Source organism: Branchiostoma lanceolatum, chromosome 11 (genome assembly GCF_035083965.1).
Source record: "Branchiostoma lanceolatum isolate klBraLanc5 chromosome 11, klBraLanc5.hap2, whole genome shotgun sequence".
Lineage (NCBI taxonomy): Eukaryota > Metazoa > Chordata > Leptocardii > Amphioxiformes > Branchiostomatidae > Branchiostoma > Branchiostoma lanceolatum.
In genome coordinates this window covers 9,938,752-9,963,827 of record NC_089732.1, presented here as the reverse complement: position 1 = coordinate 9,963,827, position 25,076 = coordinate 9,938,752, and the positions used below count along the sequence as shown (strand labels likewise).

The 25,076-nt window shown below is 39.1% G+C and overlaps 1 protein-coding gene across 6 annotated transcripts in view; it reads right to left on the bottom strand.

Annotated features, from left to right (window-relative positions):
- The window catches only part of LOC136445228 (uncharacterized), a 74,788-nt gene that overhangs the window by 15,010 nt on the left and 34,702 nt on the right, over positions 1 to 25,076 (bottom strand). For all 6 annotated transcript variants that reach the window (XM_066443102.1, XM_066443100.1, XM_066443097.1 and 3 more), the window contains exons 3-10: positions 15,948 to 16,093; positions 14,120 to 14,218; positions 10,143 to 10,265; positions 7,566 to 7,727; positions 6,982 to 7,053; positions 6,550 to 6,696; positions 5,966 to 6,088; positions 1,210 to 1,377 (exon numbers count right to left, since the gene is read on the bottom strand). In XM_066443102.1, coding sequence (XP_066299199.1) covers positions 1,210 to 1,377; positions 5,966 to 6,088; positions 6,550 to 6,696; positions 6,982 to 7,053; positions 7,566 to 7,727; positions 10,143 to 10,265; positions 14,120 to 14,218; positions 15,948 to 16,093 — 1,040 coding nt within the window. The remainder of the gene's footprint in view (positions 1 to 1,209; positions 1,378 to 5,965; positions 6,089 to 6,549; positions 6,697 to 6,981; positions 7,054 to 7,565; positions 7,728 to 10,142; positions 10,266 to 14,119; positions 14,219 to 15,947; positions 16,094 to 25,076) is intronic.

Genomic DNA, 25,076 nt, shown 5'->3' with positions numbered 1-25,076 from the left:
CAAGACAGTCAAGACAAAGTAACTGTTACCTCATTTTTTGCAGGGTAATGATTTTATGGAATGGAGGTCACTACAAAAACCATGAACCGTTAGATTACATACTGTATCCCTTCACACAGTGATGTATTTGGGCCATTTCAACACATAAAGTTAGCAATAAAATCCTTCATACCCTTGCCAAGCCAATCAATTACAAGACCTTGGATGATTTTGTTGTTAATTGAAAGAGACTGTAGAAAACAGCCAACATTTAACATTCTTCCTGCTGTCTTACTCAACCACATACAAATATAGGACCAAACGGCTACCATTGAAGGCTGAAGGACAAGACATTTATGCACGTATGGGTGATTTAGGGCCTTTAGAAATGACAAATTCAGAGGTAGTAACAGTATATCTATCATCTTCAGTGTGATGAATTTCTATGCCATTACTGACAGTGTTGGTTTGTCCGAGGTGCTGAAGATGTAGTGATTCTACTTCCACTGGCAGTGAACAAATAGACTTGTCATGACAGCATACAACTTTCAACAATTCATCACTTGTCCTACCTGACCCTACAAGATCTATCCTACAGTAAGTAAATTGAGGTGAAATAATTCAAAATCCTGTAATGCTCTTGCAAGTAATATTTTAATTCCCTAGCTAAATGATTGACATATACCAATGTAATAGTTTAACCAAGGTTAAACGATTGTGGCATTCTACCAATAACAAAAGTTACTTATAAAGTCAACACACATCTCCCGTTTGGGCAGCTTAATTTCCACTTGATAGTATTGAAGTAACACTTGGTGTTGTAATGATTTCAGATTAAGCTTTCACTTTACATAAAGATGTTACTTAACCTTGGGCCTTGTATCAGGTGGATGAAAGTGATATCGATCTAGTTTAGCTCAATGAAGAGGTATTTTTCAGCTGGTCGTTACAGAGCAGACAGACACTGTGTACAGTATTTACAGGTTCATTGTACTGGGAAATTCCCCTAGCTCTTTTCAACAAGCACAATGAACAGTGAAGTCCCGTCCTAAGGATTGCGACCCTTTATATGCAAGTCGGGTGAGCGACACTGCTGGAATCAAACTTAATGCTTCTTGTTCCAGAGGCAAGGCCACTAACCACTGGACTATGCATGCTACCTGGTAATAGACCATGATAATCTACAAAGTGGACAGACCATAATATTCTGCAATAGACCATAATATTCACCTCCCACAGGTTGTGCACAGCCTCCTCCAGCTGTGTAAACTCCTCCCCCTTCACACCATTCTCCTTTTTGAACTGATTGGCTGCCTTAGCCAGGATACCCTGCAGGGAGGCGACCGTCCGGTTACTCAGGAGGTTGCTGTTCAGGTCGTTCAGGTCATCCGCTTGGGACTGTTAAAAAAAATATCATACATTAATTTGATCATATGGATGACATCCACTGGGAACCCCCCAAACTGATGGGAGGGTACAAATAAAAACAAAGTTTGGCAGAACTGCCTTCATCATAAAATCTATGTGGACAGGCAGGGTGAACAAAACAAAACACACAGAGTATAGTGTACCAAATAATAGATTCTTCATTTTTGATCTTTCACATCTTCTTCTTTAGACAAAAATTGATGCATGTGCTGATAATAATCTTAACAGGGTTGGACAAGTTTTAAAAATCTAAAAACTACTGGCCCAAACCAACTCTCCAATGGCCTCAAATCTGAATGACGTATTTCATTGCATTCTTATTTGCAGCAAGGAAATCCTTTTTTTTTGGTAAAAAAATCTCTCAGTGGTACTGTCAGGGGATGGCTACTGACGCTTGCATATTATCAACCAATATCTAGAAGGCCAGGACTAACTAGCTTTATTAACAGGCATCTGACAAGCTTCTAGGGCTGGTCAGTTGGGTGAGCCGCTGAGAGCAAAGTCCGGCTTGTGGATTTAATATCTACCCACATCTACCCATGGAAAAATCACACTAAACTGATCAGGTCAGTAGGGTAGGACATGCACTTACCCGATCGGCACTTTCACGTGCCCCGGGCAATCGGGCCGATGGACTTGTCAAACCCTGATTATGGCTTTACATGTACCACAAAGTTCTGCCCAGCTGCAATTTTTTTTCTGTCATCTGGTAAACCCATGCTCACCTCCTGGGTGTGATCAGACTTAATTAGAATCTTTTTCATATTTAACATGCCAATTTCGCTTGTCAAAATGATGGAATGGCCATTATATTGGTCCATCCTATGACAATATGACAGATGCTTTGAAGTCCTATGACTCAATATTGCTTGATTATAAGGGCCTGGTCACATTCAATTTGCGTCGTACCATCGCAAACTGAGGGCATGTCATAAAATTCTGCTGTGTTGTTATCAAAAAGGCTATCTAAGATCCTTGTCAGCAGTTTGCTGTGTCAAAGCCTGCTTTAACCCTTGTCCTGCTGGAGTTCCAGAGCAAAAATATACCCCCACTGCTGAAGTGCGCAGAAAAATTTGAAAGAAAGGGTACTCGTTTGATATTGCTCAATTTTAGTTACCACGCTGTACAACAACCGCGCGGGTGCAACTAGCGCATTGTAGAAATATTCCCAACCCAGCAATTGTCTGGGCTAGCATACAGAACAAGAATGTACAACCCGGCAATTGCCGGGCATAGCAGGACAAGGGTTTTAAAATTGTACAACATTAAAATCCCACAACGTCCCACAAAGAATGTGACCAACCATAGAGGAGAAACATTAAGTTTACCTGTCAGAAAGGTAAAATTCAAAGTACAAACATGCTATCAAAATGTCAAACAAACTAAGCTTTTCTTTCAAATGTGATTGTTGTCTGGCTTTCAAGCTATACACTTCAGAACTTTCACACCTGTATAATACATGTCTCCCAGAGCCTCGGAATTTGTCAGAGCCTCAAAAGTTGTTCACGCAGTCCAGCCACCGTATGTGAGATGATCAAGGTCAACTCAAAAGATTGAAACAAAAGCTCTCAGCCTTGCGGAAACACTCAAACATATCTTGGTTTCCAAGCCCAATCTGCTGTGTGGCGTCAAAAACAGCAACCCTGAAAGCTCTTGTGACAGGAGAGGTCAACTCTGATGTTGGTCCCTCACTATCTCTAATCCCCAGGATGTCGAGCTGTCGCTCAAACAACTTTCTTTACTTGAACTTGGGTGAACCCGACCTCATGTAAGCCCACCATTCTTTCTCCTTACCCAGAAACAGAAATTACAAGAAACTACACTAGTCCTACATAACCTTATGTCATGGGTAATCCAATACATGTTAGCTCAATGTGACTCAATAAGGGTACATGCACGCTCAATTTTATCTTGGGACAGACCTAGTACTAGCCTTCCCACTAATCTAGTATCTGTTGAGTTATCCTCTGTACATTCAATCCTGATATGTTCGAATGAATCACCCCTTTGAGGGGAGAAACCTCACTTGACCATATGTGCCTGTTTCTTGAGGGCCTGATCTTTACGTTGGTAGGTTATACAAAGCGTGAGCAATGCAAGCTCTTCTGTGAAAGTTCTCAGATAGATTTGGACAGAAAAAATGTTTCACACTGGCCTTTGGGCACACTACAAAGTTTTTTTCACGTGGAAAATGTTGGGAACAATCCGTCTTAATTACAAGTTTCGCAAATTTTCACATGGCCCTGACAATTTTTTGTTGGTGGCTAATCGTTTCATACTTTTGGGCACACTCCAAACTTTCCGCATGTTGGGAACAATTTGTCTTCACTCGAAGTTTGACAAGAGTAATGAACATCCATATAGTAGGTCATTGCCTCTAATGCCTAGGCTGATTTATATACTGACAGGGTTGCACATGGGAGGGGGTACAACAACTTGCAAATGACAAGACAATGGAGAACAATGACAGCCTGCTTTGGCACATTAAGCTAATGATATGCAGCAAAGATAATGATTATGATATACTGACATTCAATCAATGTACTTGGTATCTACACTGTACAAAATGTAGCAGCAAATGACATTCAATCATGTTTTATAGAATATAATATATAATATATATACAAGATTGACAATCACATATGTCATAATGGTAATACTGTAGCATCAATTGGGTGACAAATTAAAAACAGAGAGGGACAGTGGACTATCAAGGGCCGTGGAAAGCTTTGCATTCATCACAAACATTTACACATATTTTATCAAAGAGCTTTATGTAGGTTATGAAAACTCTGCATGTGACAGCTACATGTAAACCGAGCAGTCATATCAGCTTTAATTACTAGTACTACTTCCTTATGCCAATTAGACGGGGAAGCTTCTAGCTAAAAAAATTTAAGAGAGAGAAATCTAAACGGACTCTTCTCAAAAAGGACTGCATTGTGTGCTTTTCCATCCTCCCTTACACGTTATTCCTGGCACCTGCTTTTGTCTCACAAAAATTCTAAAGCTTTGAATCATAAGGCATGCCAAGATGTTGGTTTCAAAAGATGGATAGAAAGGCCTTATGATAAGTTAAGGTCTGTGACCTCTAGAACTCTGACCTTCAGCACCCCAAATGTCCTTGAGTCCTTCTGTGTCAAAATTTTGCAAAGGTCTGCTCAAAGAATAATTTTTCAATGATTTTGTGATAATGGGGACCTCTGCCATTCTTAGCATTCCTGGCATCTGATTTGGTCTCACAAAAAAATGAAGCTTTGGATCACAAGGCATGTCAAAAGGTTGCTTTCAAAATATGGATAAAAGGGTCTTAAGGTCTGTGACCTCTGGGTCTATGACCTCTAGGTCTCTGACCTTCAGCCCCCAAAAGGTCCTTGGGTCCTTTTGTGTCAAAATTTTGCAAAGGTTTGCTTGAAGAAAATCATTTTCATTGATTTTGTGATTACGGAGACTTGATCTAAACAGACTGAGCTACTTTAACAGGAAGTTCTGAACTTCGGAAGCAGCTTAAGATGTAGATACATCAGACAAACTTCAACTCTTCCCTGATACTAAAAGCAGCTTAGGCACAATACTGAACACAAGCCCGGTCTAATATCCACATAGCCACCACTACTGCCGATCGTGTTGGCCTAAATTGACACCGAAGCCTTAGTGACCCCTACATTATACGCTATCTTCAACAAAAAGTTACCTCTTTGACCGTAACCTTTAAAGTTGGCAAACATAATTTCAAATGCTTTTGACCTGTCTTATACCAGATTAGCTTGGCCAGAGAGAGGTAATGCGTTTCTTATCGCTCTGTGAACGTAGCGTTTTGCTCTTATCAAGAACATAAAGTCTGCTTAAGCCAGCAATTTAGGTCCAGAGTCGCCAATGTAACATATGTTAGACAAGTCTGAAACAGTCTGTAAGATTTTAATCAATACCTGCCCAAACAGACTGCCTGTGTATAGTTTGGACAGTTTCTGAAATGGATCTGCATTAGCATAGTCTGATTGCATGGCGAGACAAGGGTATATGGTAGACCTTGTGGGGCCACTCTCCAACGATAATCGCCAAAAAAAAAAACTACACAGGCAGAACATGACAAAACATTATTTAACATTTTACAAAAATCCCACCTCCATAGAAGGACATTCTTTTACATAACATGCAAATTTGATTTGTACCTCATTAAAGAAGGCCTTCTCACATACAAATAGATTAATGAGATGAGTTCTCTTGTTTGAAAACAAACTTAAGATAAAAAATGCGAATGCCAGGTATTTTACCAGCTGTTTTTTTTGCACTTTCAGGCGTGACCTCTACTTGGCCCCATGGGACACCCTGCAGCTACCAGGCTATTTTTGGGCATGGCCGGGCCCCGGGTGACTTTAACTTGGACTTAAAATCAACACGGGACCCGGAAACAAATAGGCGCAGCTAATCCTGTGAACACCGAGAGGTACCCCTGGTACCCGGCATTCCCCCGAGACAAATTTGTGGCTTCAGGCCCGGCCCGGACTACACCCCCTTCAGCGCAAATGTGATGAAAGCATTATCACAATGGCCTTACTTGTGCCACTTGTGCCTTCAGTGCCTCCATGGCCACAGTGATGTTCCTAATCTGTGTCATCAGAGTGTTGAAGCTGTTGTCACCAAGACCAGCAGTGCTGTTGCCACCTCCAACACCCTGCAGCTAGGATTGAAGAAAAAACTGGTGTTGTCCTTCTTTTTATTTTGACCAACAGAATATTGTGTATGCTGTGATAGATAAAGCTCCTTCTAATATATACCTTGCAGAAAAATAGCCAAACCTTCTTAAACCAACAGAGAAAAACACAAGGCTACATCAACCATGTGGGGTTGATATGGGGTTGTGTGGCGCAATGGCAGGGTTTTCGGCCCAGAACCCAGCGATCCCGGGTTCGAATTCCCTAATGCCATTGACCTTGTGCCCTTGGGAAAAAGGAACTTTACACGACTTTCCTCACTCCACCCAAGTGTAAAAACGGGTATATTATGTGAGTGGGTCACAACACCAGCAACAGTTGCCTGTGTCTCACATGTATTGCACTGTTGCTAAAATCGAACCAATTAGCTCAAACCTCTGAGGTTTTACCATACCCCGTATGTAACAAATTGATGACTCCCTCCTACCAACTTATCCATGTCAGCTCTCAACTGGAGGAGGTCCACCGGTGAGTGGGTGACATTCCCTGATGTCACGCTGACTCCGCCCGCTTCCAGAACAGACACTCTGTTTGTCAGCATGCTCACGTTAGTCCTTATATCAGCTATCGCAACCTTGATAAGGAAAGAAGACAATGGATAAAGAAAGTTAAGTTATTGTATTCTTTTCTGGAACCTCAAATGTTAAACAATTGCAAGAAAACCCTTTAGCATTGTATTGTCTAGGTAAACTACAGTGTGTAGCATCAAAACTTAATGCTTTGTAAACTTATTAGATTTGCTAAAATAAAAAGGACTGAATCAGGGGATAATAATCAATATGATATCATAATCAAAATTATGTAGCTTAATAGAGGAGCAAACTATGCAAGAACAGAAAAAGAAAGACAGCAGTCCTACCGAATATTTGTTGGCACATGCCTGCAAGGTGTCATTCAACTGGTGAACCATCTCTGTTAAACTGGCAACCTCCTGTAAGATATTTGGCAGTTATGAAGAAGTTTAAATCTATTTCAGGTACATGTACATCAAATTAAAAAAAAACCTTGGTAATTTTACAACCTTTTTCCAGACAGGAAAACTATATCTGCAGTAGCTTTGATAATGTTTTCCAGATCTTTTGTCAAAGGACTGAAAGTAAACGTAAGCAAGCTCAAATTCTCTCTTAAACTTTTATTATACCTAGCTTTGAACATGTTTGTGTGGTACTGTTTTCAAAACTAGTGCATTCTGGTAATTTACTTTTTTCTTTACCTTCTTATGGATTTTGGAATTTTAAGAAACTGTTGAGTTTTGACAGCCAAGTCAAGACAGTTTTATTATACCTAGCTTTGTATGTGTGGCACTGTTTTTAAAACCTGGGCATTCTCATAAGCTACTTTTTTTGGTACTTTTTTGAGGGTCAAACTGTTGTGTTTCAACAGCCCTTAACTGAAGACAAACAGTTTATTAGTTAGCTTGTTTTGTTCCCAAGATCTCCCCACCTTCTCCACATAACTGCCAAGTACGCCGCCATCTTCCAGCTCAGCACGCGCCTTGGTGGCCGCAGCTGTCAGCTGTTGGACAGGTGACAAGGTCGTCGGGGAGACGCCAGGTACAGGCGCTACAGCTACAGATGCAGGAACCTCGGTCACAGCTTCGTTCCGCTGTAGAAAGCACACACAATTTCACGTATTAGTTTAACGATGCTGAACCGTAACCTCTGCTTGTATATGTACATGTTTTATGTATTGTCTGTTGTCCTAAGGTTCTGGGTCGGAGTTGGAATCTTACCGGGGTTCGGGTCAGGGCATGGTAATATACCAACAATTCTCCAGCAGATAAGCCATTACCTAGCAAAATCATGGTTTCTTTTCAAACAGCTTTGATAAAAAAAGTGTAAAATATTAGCATTTTCGGACCCAAAATCAACATTTTACTGCAGTTTCTACCCAAAATAAAGGTACAACAGACGATACCAAGAAGTACACCAGAAAGCAGCAACTAAACCATTTTTTGCCAGAATGATTTCATGTTCCGTCCTTCTTTTCTTGGCGGCATTAAAGCCCTTCAGCCTGAGGCTGTCGGCCTACATATGAAATCGTAAAAGAAAACTCCGGTCCAAGACCTTATGAGCCCTGTACTATGTTGTCTTATGAGCCCTGAAGATTAGCCTTGGAAAGGGGCTGCAGGGTACCTCAACAAGCTCACACATGTCAATCCATGTGCAAGTCACAGCACCTACTTACACTACTTCCATTCTATACCAGACCTCTTTCAAACCCTTAAGGGATCCAATTTCCGGGGTTTTGAATTCCAAAGATGGAAGGAATCTAGACTCTAATTGAAAACTGGCACAGACTCCTTAAATTTGGGCTTAACTTCTGCAAAAAACTTAGGGAATGGAATGCAATCAGACTCCAAAGGTTCCTCCTTATCTAGATAGTGTCCTTGATGGCTGTAGAGATATTCTCTTTGATATTCCAAGAGCCCCTATAGATATGAAGCACCACACTTCAGGTTTCTTTGAAGGAAAGAACCAAATCTTTTACAAAGATTTTACAAGGCTTTAAAACTGTATCAGCATTTGCGTCTGTCCTTGGTGCTGATATATGTGTAGGTCTACTTAGCTGCCATCCTTTCACACTTTTTGGGGGTTCCAAATGGAGTAACACATGGCATAGCTTTGCCTACCATTGTGTTGGTTCTTTTAAAACTGTAAAGGACTTACCATAGATCCCATTTAGCTTTCAGACCTAAACTATGAATCAAATTACAGCATGGAAACATTTAGTGTTAGTTTAATCTCCTTTAAGATGCCATTGGTTTAATGGCATAAAACCCAGCACGTATATGGACTTACATGTATTGGCACATTTGGGCCTGAACCCCTACGTGGCTATTTTTGGACCCATAGTGAGTTAAACTCGGACTTAAATTGAACGCGGGACCCGGTAACAAATAGACGCCGTGGGCTAATCGTGCGAACATCGGAAGGTAACCCCCATACCCGGCAGTTCACCGTGCCAAATTTCTGGCTTTGGGGCCTGGCCGGGACAACACCCCCGACGGACACCGATGCAATTGGGACCAAGTAGATCCTCATGAAATTCTGATTGACCAAAGATGCCAACAGGCCACATATGGCGGCTACCACTATCTTCAACTGAGACCTGTCTGACAGTAATCTCTTCCTTCAAGAAGCCGCTAAGTCTTTAACTTAACAATATCTAAGACTCAACACTGTGGTAGGCCAAAATCCCCTTTTTTCCACCCCATCCCCTTGCTTGGTCCCTCTGCTCACTTGTAATGCTCCCCCTTGCAATTTTCCCCCAAAAAAGCCCTGTAAAGTATGTTACTCTGTGTTGACCTGTAACCTTCCAGTGATCCATTAGGAAATGCAGCTGACCTGGGTAAGGCTATCCAGTTTGAGTATGGAGTATCGATCGGTGAAAATTGCCATACATCTAACTCATAACTAATTCACTAAGCACTTTAGACACTTTGAGTCTAAAACAACACATGATTAAGTGAGTAATAAGTGATAATTGACACAGGATTGAGGCCACAATTACTCGATTATATGGATGACATCTGCCCCCAATTCGATTTTCGTCCCTTTACAAAAAAAAGGACTTGGTAACCACGCTGTAAATCAGACAAAGATGCTGCACAAAATAAGCAAATATACGCCGTTAATTTTTGAAAAATATTGGAAGAATGCCTCTTTTCCCATCATAAAATGTACTGATTTCTTTGCAAACTTACTGAAGTTTGTGTTGTGCAAGTCATTTCTAGACAAGGTTTGTCAGAATAAGCAGGCCGCAAAATGTATCTAAGGCTCTGAGCAAACTTTTCTTAAGTCAAAGAAGAAGATGATAGAAAAAACAACAAAAATTCTTGTTTGGCATACCATGTTCTGTGTGTTCAACCTTCCTGACCACTTAGATTTCATAAAGAAGGCAACTTTTTTTGTGCCCAGCATTCTTTCTTTGCATGCTCTCATCAGTTCTGTGGTACCCAGAGGATGTAATAATATATATGTATGGCCTAACTGATATTAAAAAAAAGGTGATATATACCTTTAATTGGTCTAGTTCTGCCCTCATGTCTTCTACTTGCTGCTGAAGTTGTCTCTGCGTGCTTGTTGTTGTTGACATTTCTTCTTTCATGGATTCAATCTCACTCCCAATTGAAGCCGTTTGCTGCAAGAGAAATACAAAGGCAGCATTGTTATATATATACATACTGTATACATACTGTAATTCCTGTTTCTTTCACTGTTATAGTAATTACTTTAAGTTCACTGTTTTCACGGTCACCTCTGTACTGTGAACTAGTTATCACCGTGAAAAAAACTGTTCCTTCACACATCAGTTCTGTAAATCACTTGCCGCCACCGTGAAGTTAAAGTTCAGTGTAGATGTCCATTATCCTTACACTGTGAAATTTTGATATCGTGAAGATAAAGTAGATTACAGTACATAGTATTATGTTCATTCAGGTTTCTCTAAACCTTAGATAGTATCTAATTAATTAGTATTTAATTATCTAGTATCTAATTCTCTAAACCTTAGATAGTATCTAATTAACAATTAACTTTAAACTTTATAAGAATATCCCATTTCTATTGCAGCTATACAATTCACAGTTCTCTTGAGAAATACTTGTGAGCACTTCAACTTTAAAAGAATTGATACATACAACTTAGTTGGAGAAGAACAATAAAGCTGGTTTTCTGTGGCTCGATTTCTTTTCACCTTATCCCTAATTACTTACACTACAACTAATTCAAATCTGGCTGCATAACACAGCTTACAGCCACTAAGCACTAAAAAAAGACTAGATACTGCAAAATAAGTTAGGTCAGTTGCTAGTTAAAATTCACCTAGTTTGCAGTATTGATGAATCTAATCAGATGGAAATCACGACCTATTTGGCATGCCATCATAGTGCTCAGTGGGCATACAACTCAGGTAATGATCATACATCATGAAATAGTTTGGGGCTCATATTGCCAATAAATAATAGCCACCACCTACAGTTCAACTCTATAGGGAATAAAAGAGCATGGTCTATCTGACACCATCGTATATCAACATGAGGAATCGGATGCAAGATTGTAGGTCACTGGCACTGAAGTTTTCTAAAAGTTCATCATCAATTCAAAATGTTGAAGGCTTTGCATGTGACCCAACAAAGAGATTCTGTCACTTACAAATGTTCACTGTTGGAATGTATAATGTAAACTGCACGAAGTTGCAAGTAAGGCATTAAAAATCGCAACTACACATCACTAGTGCAAAACTTTGTAAAAGAAAACTTTTGCAGTCATTTTCAACCACCATCAATCTTTTGTCAACGACTTTTTCCAATTCCATTCTTTAAATGTCAATGATTTTTTGAGGGATGGGTTCGTTTTCGTCAATAAAGAAGTACTTAATTGACTACATTGATTTTTTTCTTTTAGAAAAATAGGTCATTCTTCCATTGATCTATATTGATTACTTCATATTTCAAACAAATTTGCCTGTTTATACGTTGGTTCCACAATGAGTAATGGCCACACTGGCGAGCCAATTTATCAACAAAGACACCAGCAAGAATGGCGGTCTCATTCTGTCACAATCTGTTGAACACATCTGAATGATATCTCTTTTTTTATCTCTGTCTATTAGTTTCGCTCTTCTAGATCGAAGATTCCCTTTACAAAATGGTAATAAGGCATCGCTTTGTAATGTTCGGATCAATACAGACCCTGGACTCTACATACTTTAGCATGACTATTGTACAATCCTGTCTAAATTCCCAATCTTTTGAATTAGCAATGAAAGTTTTTTCTAAATACCCTGAAGGGATGCACATGCAGCCTTTCCCTCTCTTTGGGATACAATCTTTAAATAGGCTGTGTTGGAAAACGTACTTTGAAAGATTTGATGATAGAGTGCCCATTCAATAAAGACTTAACACCAGGCTGAGATGGCCAATGAAGTGTGGTAACTGGCCTTACCAATTCCACACTCAATTGACAATTGCTCGGTTTTTGATTTCACATTAGAAGGAGGAATGCCTGATTATGATTGAAGATGATTGGATTCTAATCTCCATCATCAAAAACAACTAGAGAACACAAACTATTTCCAATATAGCATACTTTCTCTATATCTTTGACAGTGTCAATTTCAGCTACTACAGAGAGAACACATGTTATCAAAATAAAAAAATATGACAATTAAGAAACAAAACTAAGAATCAGACAGTTGGTGTATATCTTTAATATCTGAAATCAGGTAGTGGCATTTCCATTGTGTTCCTACTATTGATTGAACACCAACTTAAAGGTACTGTAAACTGTGCGATGAATTAAATTTCTGTAATGAAATTTATGTAAATTAACATAGCACACCAGGAAAAAAGAAGAATAGTTGTTGATTGAAAAACAGACAAACAAAAGATGAGTTACTGTAAAATAGAAAAAGCTAGAGGGAATTTAATTTCGAGATCGAGAAAAATTAAGTGTTTGCAGTGGTTTCAAGTTTGCAGTAGAAACTGGCATGCAAGGTTTTACTGTAAAAGGTGAAATGTTTGCAGTGGTTTTAAGTTTGCAGTGAAAAAGTTAATGTTAAAGGCAACCAAAGCAATACTAGGGTTAAAAAAATGGGAATAAAAAAAAGCTGAAATCGTTTTGCTAGTGATCTTTACTAGCACTGTTTAGCATGTTTCCGTAATAACTTAATACTTTGAGCATTTTAAAATCACTGCCGTATGATGATCCCCTTAGTTTCATAAGTCTACAAAAACCCCGTTGATGATTTTCAGTGAGTTCTCACATCACAAAGATGTCATATTTTTGCATCATGGACGTCGCTATACATTGTGATAGTGCTGTTTGAACTAATCATGTGTAGAAATCACAAAATAGATTGACTTTCAAAATCCGATTTTCGGGCCCTTGTATTGCTTGGGTTTCCTTTAATAGAGGTCACCATAAAAAATGCAAACATAAAACCACCCCGATCATTTCCCCCTTTACAGTAGTTCATCAAGTTAACTACACGAGTTCCATGCGCAGGCTTGGGAATCCCAACTGTGATCATTAGGGCAGAGTGATGAGCTGATCACATTTCTGTTCACAGTCAACCAAAGATCGTTCATAGTCACCCCGAAGATCAATTGGTCCTCAGTGACAGCAAAATACACTACAAAACGGAAGTCATCCATTTTGACTGCAATTGCTCCAACATAGGGTAATAGGTCAGATGCCATAGCAGATTCATCACTTTGGTTTAACAGTCATTTAGGGAAGGTTTGGAATGTCTTTGCGGCGGATGTTGTAAAAAAAAACCAATAATAAACTGTGACTTAATTGTGTCAGGGAGAGGTCTGAGTCCACCCTATTATTTTCAAAGCCATGAACTATTGGCCTTTGACCATATTTAACACAGGGTCGGATAAGTTCATTGGCCTAGATACCCGAGGCAAGTGAAAGATCGGGCAAAGTGCATGCCCTGCAGGGCCAGCGCAATTTTTCATGTGTGAAATATTCCCATAGGTAGATGTGGGTAGATATTAGCCTGACTTGGCTCCCAGCGGCTTACTGAAGCTTGTCAGGCGCCCATAAAGCTAGCTGGCCCTGAACTTCCAAATACTGGTAAATAATATGCAAGCGTCATGAGCCATCCCTGCATGGTACTGCTGGTAGACTTTTTTTAAATAAAAAATAAAAGGATTTCCTTGCTACAAATAAAAATGCATAGAAATATGTCATCTAAATTGCGAGTTGTTGAAAAAATGGATTTCTAATGTACTTGCCTATAGGACAAGTGAATTTTTAAAAACTTGTCCAAGCCTGTTTATCATCTATTTCCAGTACTGCTGTTGATGATGATAAGCTGAGGAATAAGTGTATATGGGCTAATATATGAACATCACATCCTGGGGCAGGACATCTCGGTTGGTAGAAACATACCCTGATACAGAAACAGCAAGGAAACTTGCTGACCTACATGTATGCACCACTATAGGCACTACAACGTGAACAACAAGCAACAACATGTACCTTTGAAAGATCTTCAACTGTTGATGGTAAAGCCACCAGCTTCTGTGAGGAGGACACACTCGCACTGATACTGATTGTGGTCTTGTTGAGCTTCGCAATCTGCAATCGATATTGTGGATTATTTAGTATTTTATAACAGTGCTATAAAATGTTCCTCATATTCAGTGAAACTACCTGGAAAACGAATAACAAACACAATACATCTATAGGTGGTCTCGCTTTTCGAAACGGTGTGAAAACCTGGGTTCATAAGTTTGGACCTTCTTCTTCTTCTTCTTCTCATTACGTGCTCAACCTCATTAATTTGAGGACTCTAGCACGGTAGGTAAGACGTACACAAGATTGTAAGGTTTTGGACCATCGCACACCGGGGCATGCCCCTACTCTTTTTCGAAAGATGTGGTGGGTTCTTTAACGTGCGCGGGGTGTGGCTCTCCCCAAAACACGGGACCTCCATTTAACGTCCTATCCGAGGGACGTCCCCAACTCTAGAAGAGCTAGGTACTCATTTACACCTGAGTGAAGTGAGGGAATTTGTGTTAAGTGCCTTTCCCAAGGGCACAACGTCCGGGCGCATGTTCAGACATGTCTGGGGGCAGCTCGGGTTCGAACTGGGGTCCCCTTGTTTGACAGTCGGATGTTCTATCCATTACGCCACACGACGCCACGACAACCTCCAACTTGATAAGAGTTTGTTTATTTGTTTGTTTGTTTGTGCTGTTATTTACAGTGTGTAAGGGACTGCAGACCAGCAATCAGATCACCCTATAGATAAGGATATTAATATGGAAGTACCATGTTTGAGGAAATTTTATTTCAGCATGTTTAAGATCCTACCACACTTGTTGATAAGACTGGGTGTTTATTATGATGTGCTCTGGCCAAATTTGAGAACATTGCAGGGCTTGTGCCTTCTCGCCATCACTCAGTGTCAGTTACAGTCTTTGTCTTTTAATATGAAACATTTAGAAAAATGATTAAAAAATGCCTACTACTAGTGTAATGATAAACATGTAGGTCAGACTAATCTTTATATTGCTGTTTCAATCTATAAAGTATCCGATATACGTCAGCAAAGCAATATCTTAGCGGCTTTGTATCTCCTGAAACTTTGTGGGCGTAGATATATGATATAATTTCCGTCTAGCAGTCAGCAAAAATGGTCTTATGTTCCCATGCACAGGAAGTTTCAGGAAATACAAAGCTGATATGAAATATTGCCTTCTGTATCACATTCATTGGTCTGTGAGATTTACATGGAAATTCAATACAGGGCACTGACAGAAAATTTATATTATCTCTTAATATGCAAATACATCATGACTTTTATTTTATTTTTTCTATTAGATATTGTTTGACTTTTAGATAAACGAATTCGTTGTGAGTAACCCCTCCGGTCAATATCTTTATAACATGAAAGCTATAACAAAGGAAAGATTGATCCATCTTAACCAGTACTTAACAAAACTAAGGCCTTAAAGACATTTAGTTAAAGGTAAACAGCAACACAACTTCAAATGTCATAGGCTGGGTATACACATGCATTTTGGAATCGACTCATTCACTGATTTTCACATGACCTGACCTGAGTATTGCAAAATTCACCAGGAGTCAACGTAACTTGCAGACTAGAGACAAGATTCAAAGTTACTTAAGTCGACTCTGGGAAAAGGGTACCTGTCTATGAGTACTCTTAGAGTCTAAATTACAGTTCACACAGTCTTGAGTCGACTTGGAAAACATGTGTGTAAAGCAAGCCATTAACAATATACAAATGTTCTACAAACAAGTGCATGTTCTATAAACAGGTGCACAGGTGCCAGCTCACCTGTTTGTCGAGCTGTGCCAGGTGTTTGTTGGCGACGCTCAGTCCAGTTTCACCTGTGCTCAGAGTCTCCAGCCTGTCGTCCTGGTGTTTCAGGTTCTGTTTCAGCTGCTCCACCTGCCCCGGCATCGCCATCTCACTCTGTTCCACTTAACAAGAACACAAAATCTATGGTCAGTATTACATCATGTGAAAGGCACAAGTCCCATATTATCTAGTGGTTAGGATTTGGCACCCTCACCGCCAAGGCCCAGGTTCAATTCCTGGTGTGGGAAACATTGAAACTCCTGGCTCCCCGGGAATCGAACCTGGGCCCGCCAGCTCACAAACCCAACGCACTTACAACAAGGCTAAAAGGTCCGGACCAGTCAGACAGGTCAGTAAGTGGCGCTTGAACCACACTTTTACACATGCACTGATCTGATGGGTAGTCCAAAGAATTTTCAATAGACGTTAGGAAGACATATGAACATTACTGTATTTGTTAAGACTCTTTTGACTTTAAAAGGAGCCATCTAGATTATAGTAATTCATTTTAAATCATTGTATTATGTTTTCATTAAAACAAATTTGCTGTTTTGAACATAGCTAGTAAGATCAGCAATACGGGTCAAAAGGCTACAAATTATAAGGGTACTGGTAATAGAGAAATGACAATTGTAATACATGCACTATATTTTTTGCATATACATGTACTGTAGGCATTCCAGGGCTGAAGTTAACATTGTTAATCAAATCAGCATTAGGTCAACATTCACACTCTCCATTTTCTCACTGCATCCCAAAACAATACAACCTTCTAACATAATGGCTTCTGCGATAAACACACTTTAAACTGACATTTCAACAATCACTGATGATTTTCCATCATAATATGACAGTCTTATTCTGACAAATTCTACTAGACAACTTTCGATCCATGACCCAAACATTGATAAAAATCCCTGAAGACTTAGTAAAACCAAACCCAATAATCATTTCAACGTAATTAGACTCCTGGACCAGGTCAAGCAAATAAATCAATTTTTTCCATCACTTACAAACATGAACACCTGAGTCTTTCTAATTGCTCCTTTATGTTTCAAACTTCGAATACGCAGTTTCCTAATCTATAATTTCCATCTTCTTTCATTATGGGCCCCTACAAAGACACAATGTATGTCACTCAATATCCTGAGAAGTTAACTCGATATATACACCCACACACAAAGCCTCCAACCAAGGAAATAGAGATCACAAGAGACTTAAGGCATTAGGATGAGTAATCCTTTTCTGGGACAAAGCTTGCTGTGGGGTCATTGACCACTAGTACTGCTGATGCTTCTACTTAGTATGTGCTTTGGAAATTGGATCTAGTTGTCTAAAGTGAGCTTTCCATATCAGTATACCTCTCACTAATTAATTTTCCTACTTATTCTATAAATATATTTTGCATAGGCTGTGAAAAATCATTATTTGGTTTTCTTCCCTAGACTAAGAAAGAAATGTCACATAGAAGGACAAGTAAACAGAAGACAGACCATTAATCATGGTAATTCATGAAAAAGGTTGTTTTTCCCCAATAGAATGACAAGTCATCTTTTAGAAAGAAGGGGAACTCAAATAAAATTGTATAATCAAAATGATACAAATGATACAAAACAGCTAGGATTCATCTGGACCAGATTGATAAACTACATGTACTTCGAATTTTTTTTTCCTACAAAATCTGAAGTAAAGTAAACTTTACAACAAGCTTTTCTAACACACTGACTACTTTGAAATTCTTTCCTATTCTAGCTCTGTAGATTTAAAAGAAAAAGTTGCTAGTAAAAAATGTGCTGACAGTAGTCTATTGGATTTCCCTTATTGGCTCATTTTGATTGATGGATGTTGATGAAAATTGAATGTTTATATCCTGTGGTAGGAACTATTCGATCATCAAGGGCTTAACAGAATGTCCAGTATTGATCTCTAAATAATCATCACGGTTATCTCAGCAGTTACGAGTGTGATAAAATCGGTGTTCTCACGCGTGTCATTTTTCAGCTTCATCGATCTCGTGCCTTTTTTCTTACCAGGGGCAAACAAGGGATTAGATTTCACAAGAATTTACTAGCAAGGATTATCAAAAACAAGTAAACATTCATCTTCTTACATACTTAATCTGTATTCCTATCTTACATAGTCTAGTGTCGATTTTTCACCCCACATAATTCAAACAAGCAGTTATGGTATAACGCTACTTTGAATTCTTAGAAGCCTCCAAATATATGAAGAATATCGAAGAATATGATATCAATTCATAACTTTAATACCTATAGTTATGGTATAACCACTTCGAATTCTTAGAAGCCTACGAATAGATATTGAAGAATATCTGATATCAATTCATAACTTTAGTATCTATAGTCATGGTATATTACTTCAAATTCTTAGAAGCCTACGAATAGATAAGGAAGAATATCTGATATCAATTCATAACTTTAATGTCTATTCCTAGACTTCTACAATGTCTTGTACATTTTCCCTACTACATAACTAACCACTCTCTCTATACCCGAAAATTGGTACTAAAGTTCATTGAACCGACAGCGCTAGCACTTGTCCAGATTTACAATGTATTATGTATGGAGACTCGTGCTGGACTTTGTTTATAGTAATGGCACTAAGTTCGATGTACTTTGCAGGCTCAGGTCAATCAAGGGCCCCGTTACTTCAAGGTAATTGTTTAATGGCATGTTGACCTCTTGTTCATTAAGTCCTTTAGTGATCGTTTTATTGGCTGTGTAAAAGAGTCGCCTGTGAAAACGATCCTTTATCACATTTTGATCCGGTAGTGGATAAATGGATTGTTATTTACATGATGATTTGATATACAAGTTTACAATTTTGCACTTATACAACATCAATCATAAGCAGTTGCTGACCTCTTTCTTTCTTTGTATCAGCTAATAATGCTTGTACAGGGCCCTCATTAATCATTACTTTGTAAGCCACCACATGATAATAACATAATTCATATTGTATATGAACACATAGCCTGTCAGGAGCGTCAGGAATCCACCCCGTGACCTCTTGACCTTGCGTCAGCCATTCAATGCCATTGATAAATGACCTTGCCTAAAACCCATCCTATTCTAGATTGAGGTTTGCAGATTGAATCATCTTTCCTCTGTCCTTAATTAAACATTTGATCTTTATGTCCTGCATTATTTCGGGAATCAAATATTTCTCAAAAGGAGTACATGTAAAATGGAATCAAACTTAAGTGGACTGTGAGTCAGAGCCAATCAGAACTCCCAAGTATATTCTTGGGGAATATTCAAATGTCAAGTGTTTTTTTGATTACCAGACTATTCGGCAAGGGAAGCCAGCGGAGGAGACCGAAGTTAGAATAGGGCGAATACCACTGCTTAAGTAACCATTTAATTGAGGTGACAAAATATCCAACAGATTTTCGATTTCTTTTGTTTGTGAGTTGTTGGAGTTGTACAGTATAGGTTGTACAGGTTCTCTTTGACGCCAGAGTGAAAAATCCCCCCGTTTTCAGAAAAGTTCATAACATTTACGACATAGTTGCTCCTTTTGACATTATTGATGATTCTCTTTTGAACTCACAACATGTACTTGCTACCATGCAGTGCGGATCATTGCATCAATCGCCGAGCAAGTGTTGTGAGAAACAAGATAAATCTCTACGGAAACAAAACAGACCAAAATCAATGCATAAACAGGTGTCCCTCGTAAAGTCAGGGTTAGACAGCCAAAATGGCCACAGCGAAAGCAAAACAGTAAAAATGCTCTCAAGTATAATACATAAAGTGGGACTGTTGGCTGCAAGGGCCCATAATCACAGCAGACACCACCACTTTAAAACCCTATTCATGTATTAGCCCATACAAAAGTAGGGTAATCTTTGTCTGGGGATGTATTACTGAAAATGGACGTGGCTGGACACCAGTGATATTCATTAACCGACCCAAATGCACATAAGGTTGACTGGCAACACGGGGGAGGCCAGGGATTGTCAATTATATCGGATGGTTATAAAAGTTTGAGAAGCTTTAACCAAACTTATTACTGAACCTTAAAGTTTGAATTCTCAAGAAACTCTGCAGACAGCTCCTGGCACTTAACCTTGTCTTAGGAGATCAACAACTGTGCAAAAAGTAAAATTTCATGACAGTACTACTCTTGACTTAGTTACATGTGAAAACTCCTAACTTAAATGAGCAATGACTTGCAACGGATGGGTGTGACAGGTCGATTAATGTAAAATAAATAGCTGACACCACATGCCTGCAAAGCTGGACAGTTATTATTCTGACCATATACATACAGAAGTTTCTTGTGATGGGTCAAAACTAGGTCCTGACCTAATCAATAAGTGTAAAATCATAAGATAATATTAATATATATGCACGTTCATATCTAACTTCAGGTTATTCAGGTAGACCATTTATATTACAGTTCATGTAAATCATAAAGTATAATTGTGTTAAAGTGTGTCAATGAGCACTTCTATGTAATATCAGACACATTACACTGATGACCAACATTAAACCTTACAAAAGTAGGGTAAGAGAAGCCCAGGGATATCATAAACAGTCATTTCACATAAGGGTACCAGACTGATAAGGGTCATCAGGCTGTCAGGAGATTAGACATTGGCCTCCCGTAATGCTCTCTTTATCATGACTAGAAGTGCTAACATACAATCCACCAATGGGATGTCCCTGTAGCTTAACAGATAGCAGCATCACAATTAAGCAGCTGGTTCTAATTGGTTGGCAACTGGGAGACCCAGGTTCACAATCCTAGGTTTTGACATCTCGGTTGGGGCTGCACTCGCGTTTTACTGCTCTATATACCACTACCTGGCACTACAAGGGTCTGACGGAATGAATGTCAGCAGCCAAAATATTCAGATTCAGCTTTATTCCGTTTGACTGGCATGTTACAAACGCGAGAAATGTGACATTAACTTAAGTACATGTACATCTTGTACTTTTTATGACACAGATCTATGTTGAAACACAATGACTTTACAAACAATTGTAAATACACTAAAATGCAATGCAGTGAAATTAAGGTCAGCTATCAAAAACAAAATTGGTACAACTTCAAAAGCTTGAGGAATGAAAGATAGTTCAAGTTTCTTTATCGAGCTATGTGGAGTAACTTTCAGATTACTCTTTAGTAGAGGGATTCTATTTCCTTATCATTTTGCATTTCACACATTTGCAAATCAATAAGAGAATTAAAATCCAAATCAAAATGTGCTGCAGTCAAATCAAGATCAGCTATCAAAAGCAAAATTGGCACAACTTCAAACCTAAACCTTGAGGCTCATGTTTCTTTATTAAGTTGTGTGGATTAAGTTTTAGCTGACTCTGCAGTTGAGGGATTCTCTTTCCTTGTTATCACCTCCAAGCACCTTGGGGAATCGCTATGTTTTGAGTCTGACAATTCATCATTCAAGAAGAATGTCACAACAGCGGGAACAGTAATACACTACAAAATAATCCTGTAAACCTGATAAGACAGTTTGACGTACATAGTAACAGATAAACTGATGCTGTCTGTCTGCGAACGTGAAGATCATATACATGAACATGAGCACGTACCCAGAGCATAATGCACATGTTACATTTTGTATAAAGCTGGGTATCAAATACAGTTATACCGAGGCTCTTTCGTTCACTTTGGCCAATGTTGCATCCAGTTGTGGCATACGATATCTCTTTGGACACAACATGTATGTGTACATGTATACACGGGATATCAACCTTGTATATGCATGCAAACAAGACCTATACGCTTAAGTTCCAGTGTCGTGCTATCTGAAATGTACCGAATGCCTACAGCTGTTAATGTGCATGTATTACAAAATGTAGCTTAAGTACAGACAAGTCTTTAAATACACATGTACAACCTTTGCAAAAAATATGTCCTGTAATGTGACAGGTGTAACAGAGGACATTTAAGGGCACATAGGGATAGGGATATGACAGGTGTAACGAGGAAACTTCCAACTTTCAAGGGCACACAAGGGATGGGGATAAACAGTGACATTATGAATTTCAAGGTGCTATTCATAACTAGACTTCCTGTCGCTTCTACTCTGTATGACGTCAATGGCAGCAGATGGGTGACCGATAATCTTATCACTATAATACTAGTAATAGACAGCTTTTATTAAGTGAATATAAATCAAGATGCTATCACATCATATCATAATATCAGAGAGCATTTTGCATAGCAAAAACATTCTTTATCAGTCAGAAAGAATTTGCATCAAGGAAATTAGAAAAATGAAAGGCAAAAGTGGATTTTTGGAAGAAAATTTCTGCACCAAGAAATTAAAAAACAAAACACATTATCAACCAAAAAATTTCCTACATTGCCCCAATGTAAAACAAACTGCTGTGAGAATGACAGGTGGGACTTTTCATTGTTATCATGTCAAGGACTTTATTTGGCAAGTCGGAACATCAAACAACAGCAATGCCATAAAAGGACGCACCGTAATCTCAGATGTGTGCACTCAGTGTATATCTGTAGGGTTCTAAATCCACACAGTCCATATACCTGTCAGACTACAGGGTTCTCGCCAGGGCAGTTGAGTGTAGGGGGCCCTTACGCTGTGACTTGGATCCCCTATGCTGTGATTTTGGCTCCTACACTGTTTCAACCAGTGTAGGGGGGATTTCGGTTGTTTTGATGCAAAAGTAAAAAACTTTGGCTTTATTTCATAAACTTCAGCCCTCAAAATGGAGAAAATAATGTCTTTAAAGTTTCAGGGGGAGGATGTCCCGGACCCCCCTACAATATTCCTGCCTGCAGCCCTCATCCTCACACCTGTAGCGCTTGCCATGCGGCTTTGCCACGCAAAGATGCCCCTACGCTGTGAAAAAATCCTGGTGAGAACCCTGGACTAAGACACAACATGAGAGCAAATTTTATAGACATCAGCGCACATATTGATTCTCGCCTGATTTTTTTAAGAAAGAAAGAAATGCTGTAGAGGGGAGTGATATCACTTCTACAACTACCGAATTAGGACAATTCTACAAGAACAGTCAGGGCTACCGTACATGTATTACTTATTTTCCCTTTTTGGCATTTTCTACGAATTTTTTTACTATCTCCAAAGGGAAATCTTTTTTTGTTCAAATCAGGTGAAAATCAAAGCATGCATATGTAATCCATAACATTACTTTGCTGTGGCCTAATCAGATAACAGAAATGTCAATGGGAATATCAGCACATTTATGGAAATGTTCTGAATCTGAAAGGCAATGTATCAACAAATGAATTTAAGCATTTATGGCCCTTAGGAAATCTCTTATGTAGCACCCTGTGTCTATTGAGACTCAGTCTAGTGTTGAATGCTCACGCATTAGGGTTGATACAATGTATCTCATTACTTACATCATTTATTCTATTTGTAGTGTCGTGTTGGTGTAATGGTTATGGAAAGTTGCTTGGCTCAGAACCCAGAGGGCCTGGATTCGAATCCTTTGACGTAATGCCACCGGTGTTGTCCCCTTGGGAAAGGCATTAAGTTTTACACGACTTTCCTCACACCACTCAGGTGTGAAAATGGGTACCTGACTTCGGTTGGGGAGGTAAAGGGTGGTAGAAGGAGAGGGTTGGGCTTCGCCTTCCAATACCACAGTGGATAACAACCCACTGCCCCTTTGGCCTCAAAAAAGCTATGGGACTACCTTTACTTTCATCTTTACTCAATATGCAACCCTGATACCGAGGTTGAAGAGATATAGAAAGATAGAATGAATTGCCATAAGACCACTACAGTTTATTTCTTTGGCTCTTAGATGTTTCATGGTAAAATTCCAAAAAGAGGGAAAACTCGTATCCATATTTAGTCCCTAAAACTGTGTACTACAACTTTCTTCTCAGAATAGTTTTTCTAAATCTGTGATTCATGACTGTCAACTTATTGACCACAGCATGAGGAGTCTTCCCTTGACCTACAATGCACTTTAGCCACAGCACTTAGGAGAAAGCAATCTTCTGGCAGACAAAAAATTAGTCCTTAAGGAGCAAATAAAACCTCTTTACGACATAGAGCCTTATTAAGGACCTGCCCACACACCTGGTCCCAGTCTGAAGCGGCTATGAATGTAATTCAATTTGACAGGCTGGAAGGTCAACTGGACTCAACAGTTTATAATTCAGTACCATGGAAAGATACACTTGACAGGGTGCTTAACCAGCTGTTGCTATATGCCTGTTGCTATAAAGCTGGCACGTTACACCATAGGATGTTTACATATCATGAACATGAATGATTTCTGCTACACTGAGTCAAGGACGAAGTAATCATGAAGTCATCGTGTCAGGGTCAAATTACAGTTGGTACAAAATAACTTCAGGCAACAAGTGACATTTGGCAAACTGGCGATCAATGTTGCTTTCAAGACCATTTGTCACAGTCAACAACTAGGCTAAGTGTTAATCAATACGTTTATGGTGGTTAGACATCCAGATAACAATATCTATCAACAGAGAAATCAATGTCTACACCAGGATAAGATATAGAGGTTACTTCTAGATGTTTTGAGTGACATCCATCACTCTTCTTCGGTGTCACTAGAATGAACAGGCATATATACTAGAAGTATATAACATGACTTGCTGAACTTGTTTTTTACAGTCACGTGTTAAGACTTGTACATGTACTTGTACATGTATTATTCGTTCTGCCAGTTCATTCTAGTGACACTGAAGAAGAGTGGTAGATGTCACTCAAAACCTCCGGAAGTAATCTCCATATCATAATCAGTTACACTTACAGAAATCAATTTGACTGTAAAAAGATGAAGGTAAAACCATAGCCTTTTAAGCAGTTGGCAGTGGGTTCTGAGCCAAACACCCTAACCGTTGTGCCAACACAACGCCAAATAGAGATTGATTTGACTGTAAAGAAGTGCTAATCAATACGCACACTTACACGAACATGGAAGTGATTTACTTACACGTACTTGTAATTGACTTATATTTCAAAGGTACACCTCTAGGGGAATGGATGGAAGCTCTGAGTAATGACTTGGTACTAACATTGACAACTGCTGTCATTACAAGCAGTAAATTGGGTGTTATGTCAATTGAGTTGTCAGAAGA